The sequence below is a fragment of the Pseudophryne corroboree genome, chromosome 11, assembly GCF_028390025.1.
Source record: "Pseudophryne corroboree isolate aPseCor3 chromosome 11, aPseCor3.hap2, whole genome shotgun sequence".
Taxonomy (NCBI): Eukaryota; Metazoa; Chordata; class Amphibia; order Anura; family Myobatrachidae; genus Pseudophryne; species Pseudophryne corroboree.
Window position 1 is genome coordinate 156,808,498 of NC_086454.1, and position 19,429 is coordinate 156,827,926.

General features: G+C 47.6%; 1 protein-coding gene across 1 annotated transcript in view; it reads right to left on the reverse strand.

Annotated features, from left to right (window-relative positions):
• WDR74 (WD repeat domain 74) overlaps positions 1–19,429 on the reverse strand; it is a 92,069-nt gene that overhangs the window by 46,877 nt on the left and 25,763 nt on the right. Inside the window, 2 exon segments of the mRNA XM_063945010.1 lie at positions 1,435–1,536; positions 2,337–2,480. Of these exon segments, the coding sequence (XP_063801080.1) occupies positions 1,435–1,536; positions 2,337–2,480 (246 nt within the window).

Sequence of the window (19,429 nt, forward strand, 5' to 3'; positions counted from 1 at the left end):
TCAACCACAATTTGCGGCGCCCTAGGACAGACATAGCAATCGCCTTGGCTACCAATACTGCCGCCTCAAAGGACGCCTCTTGAATGTAATAAGAGGCGGTGGTAATATGAGACAGGTATTGTCTGGCATTGTCAGAAATATCCTTGGGCAGCTCCACCTCTAATGCCTGAACCCACGTTTCAATAACTTTTGCAGCCCAAGAGGCAGCTATAGTGGGTCTATGAATAGCCCCTGTAAGGGAGTACACAGATTTCAGGAATCCCTCCACACGCTTATCTGTCGGCTCCCTCAGTGAGGTGACAGTGGTGACAGACCGGAGGATATAGCAGAATACTCATACAATATACTCTGCAATGTACACCTTTTCTCAACTAACGCTGTCTAAGACATGTAGGATACTCAAGTGAATGTAAAGTCTCAGCGCTGTACACAGGTGGCTTTACATGGGAGACCTTGCCCTGCAATTCCCGGAGACCTACTGCAGCTCTGCTGTTAAGATGGCGCCCAGAGTCTCTGTGAGGAAGAGTGAGGCCGCTCCAGGGCGGGAAATCTGTGAGGAGATGGCGCCCTGGGCCGGGGGAGGGGCTACAGGTCAAGCGCCGCCTCCCCTATGCTGGTCTTCCACCCCAAGTACTGTGGAGCCTTGTTAAACACCTGACCTGTGCTCCGAATGCCCTGGTGGTCTAGTGGGGTCCATGCCCAGTGACAGTGTCCACGCCAGTGCCGCGGTCCGTCTCCCCAGACAGCGAACAGAACGCGATTTAATGGCGGGTCCTGCCTAGGAGACCCTCTTACCTCCTCCCCGTAGCAGCCACGCGATCCAGGAGAGCAGTCTGCGACCATGCCTAAGTCGGGACGCCTCCGCCGCAGGTACCCGGGAACCAGGCCAACGGGAGTGTGAGGCGCTGCTTAGGAGGTGATGGAGCTGCAGCGCTGAATGTCACTCTGACATTGTCAGAAAAGCTAAATATCTTCTTTGTTTGAAAGCTTTCAGGGCTGCTCAGCGCAGCCCCCCTGTTCAGTGACCTGCTGCTGCAGGCACCAACTGAAAAACTGAGCTCTCAGTGCCTGGAGGCAGGGTAATAGAGGAGGCATCCTGGGACATGCATCCTGGGACAGCTAAAGCTTTACCTGTTGGTGCCTCTGGATCAAGATCAACTTCACACCCCGATGTTTCCCTGTGGAAACCTGTGTACTCCGCTGCAGAAATATTTTTTTTTCTAATATAGTGTGCTGTTATATAAAACCATATCATTTGGAATTTATGGGAAATAGAGACTTCATTTAATTTATAAATACGATATTACAGAACTCCAAACAAATGAAAATAACCTATACCAATGTTTGCCTATCTTTTATTAAATCTTCCAAGATGGCTTCACTTAGTATTTCAGAGCACTGATGCACATGACAAGCAAAACACTTCACACTCACTTGATAATAGCTTGTACAGGTGACTACTTTATCTGACTCTGGGATGAAATCCAGGTCACGAATCCACACAGGCACACGAAGATCTAGCCAATCATTCCTCAACTGAAAAGAGAAATTTTAAGTAATGCACTGTGATTTGATAGGAAACATTTCAGTATTTATATGACTATAAAGGTGGGAACACACTAGGCGATGTGCTCGATGAGCGCTGCCTAGTATTTCCTCTCCCGGGCTGAACACACTGTGCGATATCACTAATGATATTGCACAGTGACATCATGCCGCAGCCGGCTGGAGCATGCAGTTTTGGACGATGAGTCCAAATTGAGCTGCATGTACAGCCGAGACCGAGGGTAGTCAACGACCCGCAGGGCAGCACGTCCCTCGGCGGCATACACACATTTAGCGATAAAGTAAACAACGTCGATCAGGAAGGGTCAAAATGAGCAACGTAGTTGACTTTATCGCGAAGTGTGTACCCACCTTAAGAGCTAAAACTTTATTTTAAGAGTCTCTGGATTTGTTTGCATTTAATCTGTATTTTTGTTGCATTGGCTATTTATATACATTTTGCACCTCACACCTGTATATTCCCTGTTACATTGTATACTGAAAGGTCACAAAATTTGGACAAACTTACATATCTATAGGAAGGAAGTAACACGACAGCTGACGGCAAATAAAACTACCATGTAGTCCAATTCATACATTGTAGTTACATGAACCATGGCGCATATGACTACAATATATGCACTGGTGCCACTGTCTTCTTTCATCTCTGCACCTATAACCCAGAGGGCACTGGAGTTGCCCGTTTCTTTACTTCAGTAAGTGCTAGACTGTGTGCATGACGCACGTCCCATTGCTAGAAGACGCATTATGTCACATATAAGGAAACTTACATTCTTGGCTCTGAAAATTGGTTCTTCTGGTTTTTGCAGATCCCAGATTTTTAAGTCATTTTCTTTGCCTCCAGTCCCAACTTTGTGACGCTGAGCATTACACGGACGCATCTTCTCAATACCAGGGCCAACTTGCAGCTCCAACTAGTTTAAATACATTGTAAAAAGTTAGCTACTTATCCATAAGTAAACACTGCTTGCAGAAACATCTACGGAACATCTCCAAAACGTAAATGATAAAGACACTGCACCAAAGCAGAGCATAATAAAGGGGACTAGTAGTAGTTCTGCAGTGGATCACCCATGAACAGATTTGCTAAAAAATATATATTTTTTATAATAATAAATTTAAAACAGTTCTAGGAGGTCATTCTGACTTGATTGCACGCTAGGATTTTTTGCTGTGCTGCGATCCAGTCAGAACTGCGCATGCACCGCAAAGCGCAGGCGCGTCGTACGGGTACAAAGCAGATCGTTGCTGAGCGATGGATTTTACAAAAGAATCCATTCGCACAGTCAATCGCAAGGAGATTGACAGGAAGAGGGCATTTGTCGGTGTCAACTGACTGTTTTCTGGGAGTGGTTGGAAAACCACAGGCGTGTCCAAGCATTTGCAGGGCGGGTATCTTGACACCAATTCCGGGCAAGAACAGGCTGAAGTGATCGCAGCGGCTGAGTAAGTTCTGAGCTACTCAAAAGCTGCACAAAAAACTTTTTTATAGTGCTCGGCTACACATGCGATCGCACACTTGCAAAGCAAACATACACTCACCTATAGGCGGCGACTATCTGTTCACAGCGCTGCAAAAAATAGCTAGCGAGCCATCAACTCGGAATGACCCCCATAGTCTATTACTGCAGACTATGTACCCTATTCAGGTTGGATTGCAGATTCTTCTAAAAAACAGAAACTACATGCTGGCAATTTTATAGCGGTCACAGCAACTGTGGACAACCCCTGAGCCGCTGCATGTGACGTCACACAGCCACCCCAAAAACGCTGCTGCCCCGCCCCCGTTTGTGGCGTCCCACCACCGAGTCGCTGCTCCGCAAACGTCTCTGCCGGTCAGTAAGGCGAACGCATTGGCCAGGACACATATGCGTAGGATGTTACCTGAGTGAGCGCATTGGCGGCTGTTAGGGTAAATTGCGGTCGCATCGTGATTCCTATGTGATCTGAATAAGTGTTACAAGCTAAAAATAGGATTTTAGTACCTACCGGTAAATCCTTTTCTCCTAGTCCGTAGAGGATGCTGGGGATTCCAAAAGGACCATGGGGTATAGACGGGATCCGCAGGAGCTTGGGCACACTGAAAAGACTTTAACTGGGTGTGAACTGGCTCCTCCCTCTATGCCCCTCCTCCAGACCTCAGTTATAGGAACTGTGCCCAGGAGAGACGGACATTTCGAGGAAAGGAGTTTTGTTTAAACTAAGGGCTACAAACATACCAGCCCACACCACAAACATACCGTACAACCGGAGTAACAGTAAACCAGATAACAGTATAAATTAATAACAGCAACAAGCTGAAAACAATAAATACACAATCCGTGTATAAACTAATTTAACCAGCAAGAATACACTGCAAGTAACAGACCGCACTGGGATGGGCGCCCAGCATCTTCTACGGACTAGGAGAAAAGGATTTACCGGTAGGTACTAAAATCCTATTTTCTCTTACGTCCTAGAGGGTGCTGGGGACTCCAGAAGGACCATGGGGTCTATACCAAAGCTCCAACACGGGCGGGAGAGTGCGGATGACTCTGCAGCACCGATTGAGCAAACATGAGGTCATCCTCAGCTAGGGTATCAAACTTGTAAAACTTAGCAAAGGTGTTTGAACCCGACCACGTAGCTGCTCGGCAAAGCTGAAGTGCCGAGACCCCTTGGGCAGCCGCCCAAGATAAGCTCACTTTCCTGGTAGAATGGGCCTTCACTGACTTCGGCACCGGCAGCCCAGCCGAAGAGGGAGCTTGCTGAATCGTACTACAAATCCAGCGTGCAATATTCTGTTTTGAAGCAGGATGACCAATCTTGTTGGAAGCATACAGGACAAACAGCGCCTCTTTCTTCCTGGCAACAGCCGTTCTGGCGACGTAGATTTTTAAAGCTCTCACAACATCCAGAGACTTTGGAACTGCCACAGCATCTGTAGCCACGGGTACCACAATAAGTTGGTTAATGTGAAACGATGAAACCACCTTCGGCAGAAATTGTTGACGAGTCCTTAATTCCGCCCTATCCGAATGGAAAATCAGGTACGGACTCTTATGAGACAAGGCCACCAACTCCGACACACGCCTGGCAGACGCCAGAGCCAACAGCATGACTACCTTCCAAGTGAGAAACTTTAACTCAACCTTGCGTAAAGGTTCAAACCAGGAAGACATAAGAAACTGTAAGACCACCTCAAGATCCCATGGTGCCACAGGGGGCACAAACGGAGGATGGATATGCATCACTCCCTTCACAAAGGTCTGAACCTCTGGGAGGGCAGCCAATTCCTTTTGAATGAAAATAGATAAAGCCGAAATCTGCACTTTGATGGAACCTAATTTCAGGCCAGCATCGACGCCTGCCTGCAAAAAATGGAGAAACCGACCCAAGTGAAATTCTTCCGCAGGAGCTTTTTTAGTCTCACACCACGAAACATACTTTCTCCAAATACGGTGATAATGTTTCGCCGTAACCTCCTTCCTAGCCTTAAGGAGAGTGGGAATGACCTCCCCGGGAATACCTTTTCGAGCTAAGATTTGGCGCTCAACTTCCATGCAGTCAAACGCAGCCGCGGTAAGTCTGGAAACAGGCATGGTGCCTGCAATAATAGGTCCTCTCTCAGAGGAAGCGGCCACGGATCTTCCACAAGTAATTCCTGAAGATCCGGATACCAGGCCCTTCTTGACCAATCTGGAACGACGAGAATCGCTTGAACTCTTGCTCGTCGAATGATTCCCAGTACCTTTGGAATGAGAGGAAATGGAGGGAACACATACACCGACTGGAACACCCACGGAGTCACCAGGGCGTCCACTGCACTGGCTTGGGGGTCCTTTGACCTGGAACAATACCTTGGAAGCTTCTTGTTAAGGCGAGACATCATCATGTCGATCAGCGGAATTCCCCAACGCTTCGTCACTTCTGCAAATACCTCTTGGTGATCGTGTCTGCTGAGGAAATCTGCTTCCCATATGTCCACTCCCGGAAGGAAGACTGCTGACAGGGTGCTCACATGTTGTTCTGCCCAGCGAAGGATTTTTGTGGCCTCCGCCATAGCCGCCCTGCTCCTTGTTCCGCCTTGACGGTTTATATGCGCCACCGCTGTGATGTTGTCCGACTGTACCAGGACAGGTCGACCCTGAAGAAGGCATCTTGCTTGCAGCAGGCCGTTGTAAATGGCTCTTAACTCGAGAACATTTATGTGGAGACAAGCTTCCTGGAGCGACCATTTCACCTGGAAATTTCTTCCTTGGGTGACTGCGCCCCAGCCTCGGAGACTTGCATCTGTTGTCAGTAGTACCCAGTCCTGGATACCGAACCGGCGCCCTCCTAGGCGGTGAGAGGTTTGTAGCCACCACAGGAGAGAAATCCTGGCCCTGGGAGATAGACTTATCTTCGGTGCATGTGCAGGTGAGACCCGGACCATTTGCTCAGCAGGTCCCACTGAAACACCCGGGCATGAAACCTGCCATATGGAATGGCTTTGTACGCCGCTACCATCTTCCCCAGAACCCAAGTACAGTGATGAATCGACACACTTGTCAGCCTCAGAAGCTCCCTGACCATCGTCCGTAGTTCCAGAGCTTTTTCCTCCGGAAGAAACACTCTCCGTAACGCAGTGTCCAGAATCATGCCCAGAAAAGGCAGTCGAGTGGTCGGAATCAACTGAGATTTTGGCAAATTTAGCACCCAACCGTGCTGGCGCAGAACTGATAGTGACAAATTCACACTTCTCAGCAATCGTTCCTTGGACCTCGCCTTTATCAGGAGATCGTCCAAGTACGGGATAATGGTAACCCCTTGCTTGCGAAGGAGAACCATCATTTCTGCCATGACCTTGGTGAAAATCCTCGGGTCTGTGGAAAGCCCAAACGGCAACGTCTGAAATTGGTAATGAAAATACTGTATCGAAAACCGGAGGAAGGCTTGATGTGGAGGATATATTGGGACGTGTAAGTAGGCATCCTTTATGTCGACAGATGCCATAAAATCCCCCTCCTTCTAAGCTGGCAATCACAGCTCGAAGAGATTCCATCTTGAACTTGAAAACTTTCAAGTATGGATTGAGGGATTTTAGGTTCAGAATCGGTCTGACCGAACCGTCCGGTTTCGGTACAACAAAGAGGCTTGAGTAGAACCCCTCCCCCCGTTGGGACGGGGGAACGGGAACAATGACCCTCTGTTGACACAACTTTTGTATTGCTGCCAGCACCTCCTCCCTGTCCGGAAGAGACACTGGTAAGGCTGAAATGAAAAACCGGTGAGCCGGTGCCTCCTGAAACTCCAGCTTGTATCCCTGAGATACAATCTCTAGGACCCAAGGATCCAGGCCTGATCGAATCCAGACCTGACTGAAGATCCGCAGACGGCCCCCCCACCGGTCCGGGCTCCCCCAGGGAAGCCCCAGCGTCATGCAGTGGACTTGGTAGAGGCAGGGTAGGACTTTGGGTCCTGGGCACCTGACACTGCAGGCGACTTCTTTCCCCTTCCTCTACCCTTTGAAGCGAGGAAGGACGAACCCTTTCCACGCCTGTATTTATTTGGACGAAAGGACTGCATCTGCTGATGTGGTGCCTTTTTCTGTTGTGTGGAAACATAGGGAAGAAAAGACGACTTACCCGCAGTAGCAGTAGAAACCAGGTCAGCCAAGCCGTCCCCAAACAAGACATTACATTTGAAGGGCAAAGCTTCCATAGCTCTCTTGGAGTCGGCATCAGCATTCCATTGATGGATACACAGCGCCCTCCTGGCCGAGATTGCCATGGCATTGCCTCTTGATCCCAAGAGACCAACATACGTCGCCGCATCCTTCAGGTAATCTGCAGCGTCCTTGATATAACCAAGAGTCAAAAGAACATTATCTTTATCAAGGGTATCCATATCAGCAGCTAAATTCTCAGCCCATTTAGCAATAGCACTACTCACCCATACCAACGCCACAGCAGGTCTGAGCAATGCACCCGTATTAGCGAAAATGGACTTCAGAGACATCTCCAGCTTGCGATCCTCCGGATCCTTGAGAGCTGCCGTGTCAGGAGACGGAAGCGCCACCTTCTTAGACAAACGAGATAGAGCTTTGTCAACATTTGGAGACGCCTCCCATTTTTCCCTGTCATCAGAGGGGAAAGGATACGCCATATAAATCCTCTTGGGAATCTGCCACCTCTTGTCCGGCGACTCCCAAGCCTTTTCACAAAGAGTATTCATTTCATCAGAGGGGGGAAACTTCACCTCAGGTTTTTTCCCTTTGAACAAACAAATCCTTGTTTCCTGCACCACAGGTTCGTCAGAAATATGTAAAACATCTTTTATAGCCACAATCATGTATTGAATACTCTTAACCACTCGTGGATGTAAAGCAGCCTCAGTGAAATCGACCTCGGAATCAGAATCCGTGTCGGTATCAGTATCTACCTGGGTAAACGGACGCTTTTGCGACCCCGATGGGGTCTGCACCTGAGACAAAGCATCCTCCATGGATTTTCTACGCACCTGTGTCTGCGACTCTGATTTATCTAACCTCTTTGACAAAGAAGCCACATTTGTATTAAGTGTACTTAACAATGAATAACTCAGGTGTCGGCTGCGCCGACAGAGTCAACTCCAGACCCGCATCAGCTCCCCCAGTAACCTCCTCCGGTGAATAACATTCAGCCTCAGACATGCCGACACTGAGTATCGACACACCGACAAACACACACGTCTCAGCTAGGGGACAGGCCCACAAGGAAGCCCGGATAGAGGAACACGGAGGGAGTATGCCAGCTCACACCCCAGCGCCCATATATCACACCAACTAATATATGTAAAAAGCGCTGCTATAAAACAATAAATATGCACCATAAAACTGTGCCCCCCCGATTAGCTCCCTGTTACTTGTAGTGGAGCTTTTAGAGGTCCCGGGCCAGCGTCTCATGCAGCCGCGTGTATGAGGGAAAATGGCGCTGGTGAGCCGCGCGACTATGCTCCGCCCCTTCCCGGCGCGCTTCAGCTCGCTAAATTTGAAAAATGAAAATGCCGGCGGGGGTTTGAAAAACGGTGCCGAGGCACCAAAAAGCCTTCTGCCGGTATCCCAGACCTCAGTAAATGCTGCCCACACGTAGGCCTGTTGGATAGTTAGTCGAAGCCAACGAGCAATGGACTGTTTCGAAGCAGGCCAACCCTTTTTCTGCGCATCATATAGCACGAAAAAAGGATTCGGTCTTTCTGATTCGAGCCGTTCTCTTGACATAGATCTTCAAGGCTCGCACAGCATCCAAAGCCTCTGGAGGAGCAGAAGTGCCAGAACTAGACGGAACCACAGTAGGCTGATTCAAGTGGAACACAGAGACAACCTTTGGCAGGAACTGCTGACTAGTCCTGAGCTCCGCTCTGTCCTCATTAAAGACCAAGTAGGATATTTTACGCGATAAGGCCCTCAATTCTGAGACATGGCTAGCAGAAGCCAGGGCCAGTAACATCACAGTCTTCCATGTGAGGTACTTGTCTTCTACCGTCAACAGAGGTTAAAACCAGGAGGACTGTAGAAATTCCAATACTAAATTCAAATCCCCCGGTGCCGTGGGCGGCACAAAAGGAGGTTCAATGTGAAGCACTCCTTGCAAGAAAGTCTAAACTTCTGGCAATACCGCCAATTTCTTCTGGAAGAAAATTGAGAGCTGGAATCTGGACCTTAATGGAAACCAGACGTAAGCCCTTATCCACACCAGTCTGCAGGAAACGTCCCAAGTGGAACTTGGCGGATACGTGGCAGGCGGATACATGCGTTCCTCCCACCAAGAGACATATCTTCTCCAGATATGATGATAGTGTTTGGACGTCACAGGCTTCCTGGCCTGCACCATGGTACCAATAACCTTTTTGGAAAGGGCCTTGTGAGCTAGGATGTTCCGCTCAACCTTCATGCTGTCAAACGAAGCCGCCGTACGTCCGGGTAGACGAACGGTCCTTGTTGCAGATCTCTTCTCCGTGGCAGAGGCCAAGGGTCTTCGACGGACAAGTCCAGAAGATCCGCGTACCAAGCCCTCTGAGGCCAATCCGGGGCAATCAGAATTTCCTGGACTCTTTGATTCCTGATTCGATTGAGCACCCGTGGGAGCAATGGAATCGGAGGAAACAGGTAGACCACGTCTGAGGGTCCCTGGTTCGTGAGCAATACCAACAAAGCTTCTTGTTGAGTCGAGAAGCCATCATGTCTATGTGGGCAACCCTACCAGTCGATGATCAGCTGAAACACCTGATGGTGAAGCCTCCACTCTCCCGGGTGGAGATCGTGATGACTCAGGAAGTCCACTCCCGGAATGAAGATTGCGGACAGTGCACTTGCATTTCTTTCCGCCCAGAGGAGTATCTTTGACACCTCTCGCATGCAGGCTCTGCTTTTTGTCCCTCCTTGTCGATTGATATACGCCACCACCGTGGCGTTGTCCGACTGTACCTGGATCGCTTGATCCTTGAGCAGAGGAGAGGCCTGAAGCAGAGCATTGTAGATCGCCCGAAGTTCCAGAATGTTGATCGGAAGGAGGCTTTCGTGGGCTGACCACCTGTGCTGGAACTGCGCCACTTGGTGACAGCTCCCCATCCTCTCAGGCTCGCATCCGTCGTGAGGAGGGTCCAATCCTGAATCCAAAACTCCTATCTACCATCCAGGAGACTGAAGGACTGTAGCCACCACAGGAGGGAAATCCTGGCCTGAGGTGACAGCTGAATCATTTGGTGCATCTGGAGGTGCGATCCGGACCACTTGCTCAGGAGATCCAACTGAAACATTCTGGCATGGAACCTCCCATACTGGATCACCTCATATGAGGCATCCATCTTTCCTAACAATCTTATGCAAAGATGTACGGACACTCGAGTAAGTCGGAGCACCATGCGGACCATCTCCTGAAGTGTTTTCGCCTTGTCCTCTGGTAGAAATACCTTCTTGGCCACAGTATCCAGCAACATGCCCAGGAACAGGATCCGCTGAGTTGGCTCCAGGTGGGACTTCTGTCAGTTGAAGATCCACCCATGGTCGGACAGAAGACAGATGGTGTGGTCGATATGGAGCAACAAAAGCTCCCTGGATCTTGCCTTTATCAGAAGATCATCCAGATAAGGGACCACACTGACCCCCTGAACCCGGAGTTGAAGCATCATCTCCACCATCACATTCGTGAAGGCCCTCAGGGCTGTAGACAGGCTGAAGGGCAGTGCCTGAAATTGGAAGTGATCGTCCAGCAGGGCAAACCGCAGGTACGCCTGATGAGGAGGCCAAGTCAGAATATGGAGATAGGCGTCCTTGATATCCAAGGAGACCATAAATTCCTGTTCTTCCAGGCCCACAATCTCTGCTCAAAGGGATTTCAATTTGAGCTTGAACACCCTCAAATAAGGATTCAAAGATTTCAGATTCAGAATGGGTCTGACCGAACCGTCCAGCTTCGGCACCACAAACAGGTTTGAGTAAAACCCCTTGCTGCATTGCGGAAGTCTTATTGAAATAATGATGTGGGACTGGACCAACTTTTGGATAGCCTGTTGCAACGTAACTTGCATATCCTCCAAAGCTGGTAAGCTTGATTTGAAAAATCATTGGGGGGGGGGTCTGTCGTATTCCAGGTTGTAGCATTGAGAAACAAGCTCTCTGACCCAGGAGGTCACATTTTTGTCACACTTTTGGTATAACTATATTCATATCTTAACACACAGTTAAACTACATTTACTTGTACGACGGTTTAACAGCCGCACATGCACGGATTATCACAATAGTCATCAAAGATGATTTGGAATGGCACTTCAGACATTAAGTTATATCACGGAATTAAATTTTATTTATTTTTATGTATTATTTATTATTGCACTGCTATCTCACATCAGATGGATATGAATGACCATCATATATTTTATATGCAACTTCACACATTATTAGGTTGAATTTGGTTACCACGTTCTGGATACTGGGGGACATGGAGGTCAATAAAATAACAATATAGTTAAATAAATTGAAAAATACCTATGAAAATGTAATTGGAAAATATAGACAAATAAAATTCATAGAAGGATTAAAATTTGCTGATCACAGAGTTAAAACATCAAACTCTGAAATTAATATAAACTGTAAAACATCAACAAGCTATCCACTTTGGTATTAAATGTATTAATAAACACCTTTTTCTTAATAAAAAAAACGATGATTGGATATCTGATATGTCAATCAAAGATTGTGGCCAATGAGAGAGACTGACTGGGTATTTAGCCCTCCCAAACCCGACAATCGGTTTTCCTATGACTAAGCTCATGCGAAACGATCGTTAGGGTGACAGCTCACACGGCAGTGTGTCTGTCATTTTAACTGTTTAAGCCACTGCACTCCACGTATTCTATATGCTTATTGTGACACGGATCAATATAATAGCCGCGGCCGCAGCGGGATATACACCCGGCGGCTTTACACTGATAGACGCTGCTTGCAGCGTGTGTGATCAGGGAGACGGCTAACAGCGGCTGGCGGCTGCACGTTGTAACAGACCGCGGCTCTATCAACCTTGCCCCAGCTGGTCTCACACGGTGTCTGTAACGTGTATGACCTGGGAGCTGAGAGCCGCGGTAAGTGGATGCACGCCGAGACGCGTTGCACCCTTATAGTTATACATACTTGTTTAACACTATTGGGAATATATAAACTTTGAAACAGTATTATTATGAATAGCATACAAAAGTTGCCATATGTAGCCACCAGCTAACTATAGTATCAGCCCTCCATTAATTTCAAGAATTTACACTGACTGATAAATACCATTTATTTATGTGAGATATACTGAGCATCATGAATTAAATCACCTGTTATCTTGGATAGGAATGATAATTAGATCATAAAACGCTGACAATTACAGTTGTGGTCTTGGGGATATAAACCACGACCAATAGATACTAACTGGGATATGTGGTAGTAGGATATTATATCACTTCTGTCCTCACCACTTATCTCTGTATAAAACGCACACTAGCAAGACATAGCTGTCACATACATCAATTGACAGGGTTTTAAAGATAGAGGGCGATTGTGGTAACACAAGCCACGACCAGCAGATAATAGCTGATAGTAGAGCGCCGCCTCATATTTTCAACTGGCGGGACTACGAAAACTAAAAGCAATAGGGGATTCTTTTCACCCCATAAGACATACAAAATGAACGAAGTGTATGTATGAATTAATACCATAAATTCATACACATATCAATCTCACCTGTAATACCTATGCCTTATTTGTGCATCAATTATTAGCACAATATAGGATTAGTATCACACACATTCATTAAGAAGGAAATTCTATTATTGGATGATCTGGGTCAGTGGTTGAGAACATAGGGAAAAGGGGCATATTATATTTGAGTCCCCATAAACCATTATTCTTGAATTGGGAGGCTATCAAGGATAACCCTGTGTGATAGACATCCACTTGAACCAGAAAAGTAGGACATAACGATACGTCCAGATAGGATAGGGTATTGTCTCAATATACAGATTACTCTCGTGGTAACAGTGATGCGCACACTGTCAATACTGAGAGAGACAATAGATTAAGAAGACAACCCAATCCCAGGTAGTGGAATTAGCTATCTCACTGTGCCACACTTAAAAGATACAATTGTTTCCATTAGGAAAGAAAACATTACAACTAATATGCATACATTCTGAACACTTGGGAGAGTGAAATAATTGAAGGCTGCAGTGGCTGAACTTTTAATTTATTTTCACATTTGTTTAGCACATTCACATTTCCTTTCACTTGCACAATATTTTCGCAGAAGTTTTAAGAAATCCATAAATAAAAGTTATATTTTAACATTAGTGGTCAGGTGTCACTGACATCTGACTGAGATTATTGTCTGAGTGTGCCCAGAATAGGGAATACTTCCTTCTCTTGGTCTTTATGCAAACCGCAGGTACGCCTGATGAGGCGGACAAGTCGGAATATGGAGATAGGCATCCTTGATATCCAAGGAGACCATAAATTCCTGTTCTTCCAGGCCCACAATCTCTGCTCAAAGGGATTTCATTTTGAGATGGAACACCCTTAAATAAGGATTCAAAGATTTCAGATTCAGAATGGGTCTGACCGAACCGTCCAGCTTCGGCACCACAAACAGGTTTGAGTAAAACCCCTTGCTGCATTGCGGAAGTGGTATTGGAATAATGATGTGGGACTGGACCAACTTTAGGATAGCCTGTTGCAACGTAACTTGCATATCCTCCAAAGCTGGTAAGCTTGATTTGAAAAATCATTGGGGGGGGGGGGGTAGTACTGTCGAATTCCAGGTTGTAGCATTAAGAAGCGAGCTCTCTGACCCAGGAGTTCTCCCAGACGCGGCTGAAGTGACGCAGTCGGGCTCCCACCTCGAGGTCTCCTCGGGGTGGGTAGGCATCGTCATGCTGAGGCAGAACTGGTGGGCTGTTCCGGAGAACCGGTATTTGCAGGTTTCTGGACTTACCTCTGGTGCCTCTAGCCGAATTGGAGGCACCTCTGGCCTTTGATCGAAATGTACGAGACCGCAAGGACTGGACAGACGGCCCCGGATAGGAGTGTCTCGCCGGCGGGGCCCCAGAGGGGAGAAACGTGGATTTCCCAGCTGTAACTTTGGAAATCCATGCATCCAGTTCAACCCCAAAAAGCCATTCCCCAGAAAAGGAAAGGGATTCCACATTACATTTGGATTCTGTGTCCGCAATCCACCGACGCAACCACAAGGCTCTGTGCGACGACACTGCCATGTAAGACGTCCAAGCATTAATGTTCCCCATCTCCTTGAGGGAATCACAGAGGACACAAGTAGTGTCCTGAATGTGCTTCAGGAGGGTTACCTTAGTAACTAAGGAAATATCACCCGAGAGGCCACCCTGAATTTGCGTGGTCCAAGAATGAACAGCAAGGTTCATCCTGCAATGACCGTTCTTTGTGAAATGCCGGCTGCAGTGTATATAGATTTTAGGGTAGTCTCTATCTTTCGATCCCCAGAATCCTTCATAGTAAAGGAGCCCGGGGCAGGCAGCATCGCCTTCTTAGACAAGCGAGAGACTGAGGCATCCACCCCAGGGGGTTCCTCCCAAAATTTTCTATCTTGAGGAGCAAATGGGAAAGTGCGCAAAAATTTTTGGGACACTTGGAATTTTTTTTTTGTCTGGATTTTTCCAGGCCTGTGTGAATAAGTCAACTAACTCTGGGGAATCAAGGAAAGTGACATTGGGCTTGTTTTGGACAAAGATAAACGTCTGCTGTGATGCAGCATCCTCTAGAGGAAGCTTCAACACATCTCTTATAGCCAAAATGAGGGGTTCAATATCCTGAGTAGAATTGGGATCCAGGTCATCCCCATCATCTTGAATATCATCTGAATCTGATAGAGCAGGTAAACCACGCTTCTGTGGACCTGCATACTAGAGGGGGGCTGTGCATCTTTCCTAGCAGCTAAATCTGCAAAAGCTTTTTGCAGTAGCTAAGTCTTCTGCACATTAGCAGTGAGCTGGGAAGACATATCTTGACATCATAGTCTTAAGAGACCCTAACCAGTGGGGCTTTGGACCCTCTCCCCCAGCCCCTTAACTGATTTGTGAAGATTGACTGCATTGTTCACAGGAAACAGAATCATTAGATAATGGAGAGAATCTGGTGTGACATACACTGCAGCGCTTGGGTTTTACCCATATTTCACAGTAAGCACAATAACATACACACAGACAGTTATAATGCAAGTCTGCCCTACTGTAAGTGAGAGGAGAGACACAGAGAGAAGGACACCAGCACACCCTGAGCTGCACAGCCCCAGTGAGGCTGTCAGCTTTCTAAACCCAGTAAACACTAACAATTTAAGTCCTACAGAGGAGCAGGATAGTGTACACAAGCGGCTCTCCCCCTTTGCTACACCCTGTACCAGTTTTCCAGCGTGTCTTGTGAGGCAAGACGCGCTGTGTGCACTGTAGATGGCTGCTGTAAGCAGAGCAAGGTGCCAAAACACCTCAGGTCCCACTCCAAGTTAGCTCCGCCCCCTCTAATGGCGCTGGAGAAATAATGAATATTTATACTGGCAAAGGCTCCTTCATAGCTTAAAACATCACTCAAGTGCTAGTCAAGCCCATTTGTGTCAGTTCTACATGGAAGATCTTAGCGGGACACCCCCAGGAGGGTCCTGTACGGCACGCCCGTGGTCAGCCGCACTTTGAACTGGGGGACCCGATGTCACCACCGGTGTCACCTTCAGGCAGCGTTAGGGGTGTGCAGCGTGCTGCAGCTGTGACAGCCAAGGCGCAGGGCCCGGCTGAACAACAACCCCTGCAGCGGGGAAGCAGCTCTGCACCTTGTAAGGCCAGTGACCGTCCCACCCCTAACTCCCACGGCGCAGGTATGCTGTTGCCCAGACAGCACACCGAAAATAAAAAAGTTTAAAAGAAAGTTTAAGAAAACTCTCTGGCGCTGCAGAGATGTGCATCCTCTCCTGAGGGCACTTTTTCTAAGCTGCCTGTGGGAGGGGGCATAGAGGGGAGGAGCCAGCACACCCAATTGAAGAAATTTAAAGAGCACTGGCTCCTTTGGACCTCGTCTATACCCCTATCGTACTAGTTACCCCCAATATCCCTTATGGATGCTAGAGAAACCAAGATGAAAGGAATAGCTAAAGACTGAGAGCGCAATACAGTAAAAACTCAAAAAAGGAAATAATGAAGCATAATTTATACACACAAAAATACAGCCGGAGACAGATATAGCAACTGATACAGTGGGTGGTCAGCCTCTGCACGGCAGAGGATGACATACAGCAGTTACAGCCACCAACACACAAAGCTGGCCTCACTGTCACAATCACTTATTTATTATTTATTTATTACCAGTTATTTATATAGCGCACACATATTCCGCAGCGCTGTACAGAGAATATTTGCCCATTCACATCAGTCCCTGCCCCAGTGGAGCTTACAATCTATATTCCCTATCACATGTACACACAGACACACATTCACACTAGGGTTATTTTTTGTTGAAAGCCAATTAATCTACCAGTATATTTTTGGATCGTGGGAGGAAACCGGAGTACCCGGAGGAAACCCATGCAAGTACGGGGAGAATATACAAACACCGCACAGTTAGGGACATGGTGGGAATTGAACCCATGACCTCAGTGCTATGAGGCAGTAATGCTAACCATTACACCATCCGTACTGCCCTGTGACTGCACCACAGCACGCTTGCCATTGTGGCAACGTGGGAAAAAGTCGCCGCAAGATTTTGCTGTACTAATGTTTTCCAACAAGCACCCAGTGAATATAAGGCTGGGTACACACCTTTGCCGATGTCAGCGACATCGTGCAAAATCCCCCGCAAACAATATCGTTTGCGTCTCGTCAGTGACGGCATGCACCCACATCCAGGTGCATGCTGTCTCGTACAATATCTTTATATTTCAAGTTGAAAACTTCAAATATTGTACCTCGTTAACAACCAGCGGGAACGCGCATCGTTAACAATATAGGGTACACATCGGCAAGTTTATACCCAGCCTAAATCTTTGGATCTATATAAAGGAGACAAAAGGTTCACTTCCCTACTAAGGGTTAAAGGCCTTCTCAGTTAACCACTGTAAAAACACCTCAACCTGGATTACGCACATGGACTTTTTTCTTTTTTTTAGCAAGCTTGCAAACACAGACAATAGGCTTCCTGGAGCGATGACAACTAGTGTTCACTCTAGGCTGTTTTAGCAGGGCGCCGCGCCCTGCCCGTTTTTTAACAGGCAAAACCCGCCCTGCCCCTTTTGCGGCGCCCTGCTAGAACAGCCGCCCGCTCCCTGCCCTCCCGGCGTGTATAGATGCCGTGCGCATGCGCGGTGCATCCATTCACGCATTGGGAGAGGGCTGGGGGAAGCCCAGCACCGACGGAGGTGCTGGGCACGCCCCCAACAGTGACGTCGGCGGCCACAGACGCTCTCTATAGTAGCGTCTGTGGGCCGCACCGCCCCCTAAAATGACGGAGGCGTGGCCACGCCCCCTAATTTGCGTGGCCGCGCCCCCATTTCGGACACGCGCGCGGCTTTGCACATGTGCCCCTTTGAGTCCGGCGCCCTGCCCCTTTTCACTCCTAGAGTGAACACTAGACAACTGTAACTGTTTATAGATTCATGGTCTCAAATATTCTGTATAAAGTAACAGGTGTTTTTTCCAAGGAACCTTTCTATTTCATAGCAATCCCAGATATAAAATCACATCATGTACATCTAATTTACATGGTGTTTTTTAACTTTTATTTCATTTTTCTGTCTTTGAATTGCATTTTTAATTACTGTATTTTTGTGTATAAAATATGCTTCATTAAATGTTTATCAATTTTTACTATATTGCGCTCTCAGTCTTTAGCTATTTCTTACAATATGTACGATGCAGAATCAGACTTTTGCAACAAAAACTTTATATGCATGACGTCATTATATTCCTCTTAACACCTATTGAGACTCTTTAACATTACATATTAAAGACGTAGCAGATTAATAATATTTCTAGACTTAATAAAATGAAAAGGAGATCTATGGTAGACTTAACATGGTTAAATCTTTCTGCGAGGTACACTGGATTCCACAGGGAATACATCAGGGTGTAGAGTTGGATCTTGATCCGAGGCACCATCAGACTAAAGCTTTAACTGTTCCCAGGATGCATTGCATGGCCTACTCTATAACGCCACCTCCGTGCACAGGAGCTCAGTTTTGTTAACCAGTCCAATACAGTAGTAGGTAAAAGAGAAGGCAGATGTTAGTCACATAGAACCCCGTTCTCACGACAGGAGAAGGGACCAGCAGCTAATGCCACAAAAAGATTTGCTTATTCGCAGACAAGCCACGTTCGTGAAAACCAAAAAGTACAAAAAGGGTATCGGACCTCCTGAGAGAGGCAGTCCTCTCCACGTAAATACGGAGAGCCCGTACCACATCCAAAGACCGCTCTTTTTGATTTTTGATACCTTTGTCATACCTTCGAGTGCCGTCTTGATGACTTATGTACACCACCGTGGTGGCGTTGTCTGATTGTACTTGAACAGGCGTGTTCTGTATCAGAGGCAGGGAAAGTGTCAACGCATTGTTCGCTGCCCGCAATTCCAGAATGTTTATCAGGAGGAGAGATTCCTCCTTGGTCCACCAACTCTGGAGCAAGTGTTGCTCTAACATCGCGCCCCAAACCCGCAGACTGGTGTCCGTTTTTAGGAGGACCCAGTGGGAGATCCAGAAGGGCGGCCCCTGCTCAACCGTTGGTCCTGTAGCCACCAGCTCAGTGACAGACGATCCTCCGGAGTCAAGGAGATCTTTTGAGATCTGATCCGATGAGGCAGGCCGTCCCACTTGGAAAGGATTAACCTCTGCAGAGGGCGGGAGTGAAATTGAGCATACTCTACCATGTCGAAAGCAGACACCATGAGGCCTAGTACTTGCATCGCCGAGTGTATCGACACTCTTGGGCGAGAGAGGAAGTATCTGATCCTGTCCTGAAGCTTCAGGACTTTCTCAGGAGACAGAAACAATCTTTGACTGTGTGTCCCCAGCAGTGCCCCCATGTGCACCATGCTCCGAGCAGGAACCAGTGAGGACTTTTTCCAGTTGATGAGCCACCCTTGGGCTTGTAGGAATTGGACCGTCAGTTCCAGATGACTGAGAAGGATATCTTGGGAGTTCGCCAGGATCAGCAAGTCGTCCAGATACGGCAGGATCCCGATTCCCTGACGGCGGAGAAGGGCCATCATAACCGCCATGACCATGGTGAAGATCCGAGGGGCCGTGGCCAGTCCAAATGGCAGAGCCCAAAATTGATAATGTAGGTTGCCAATAGCAAACCGCAGATATTGCTGATGCGATA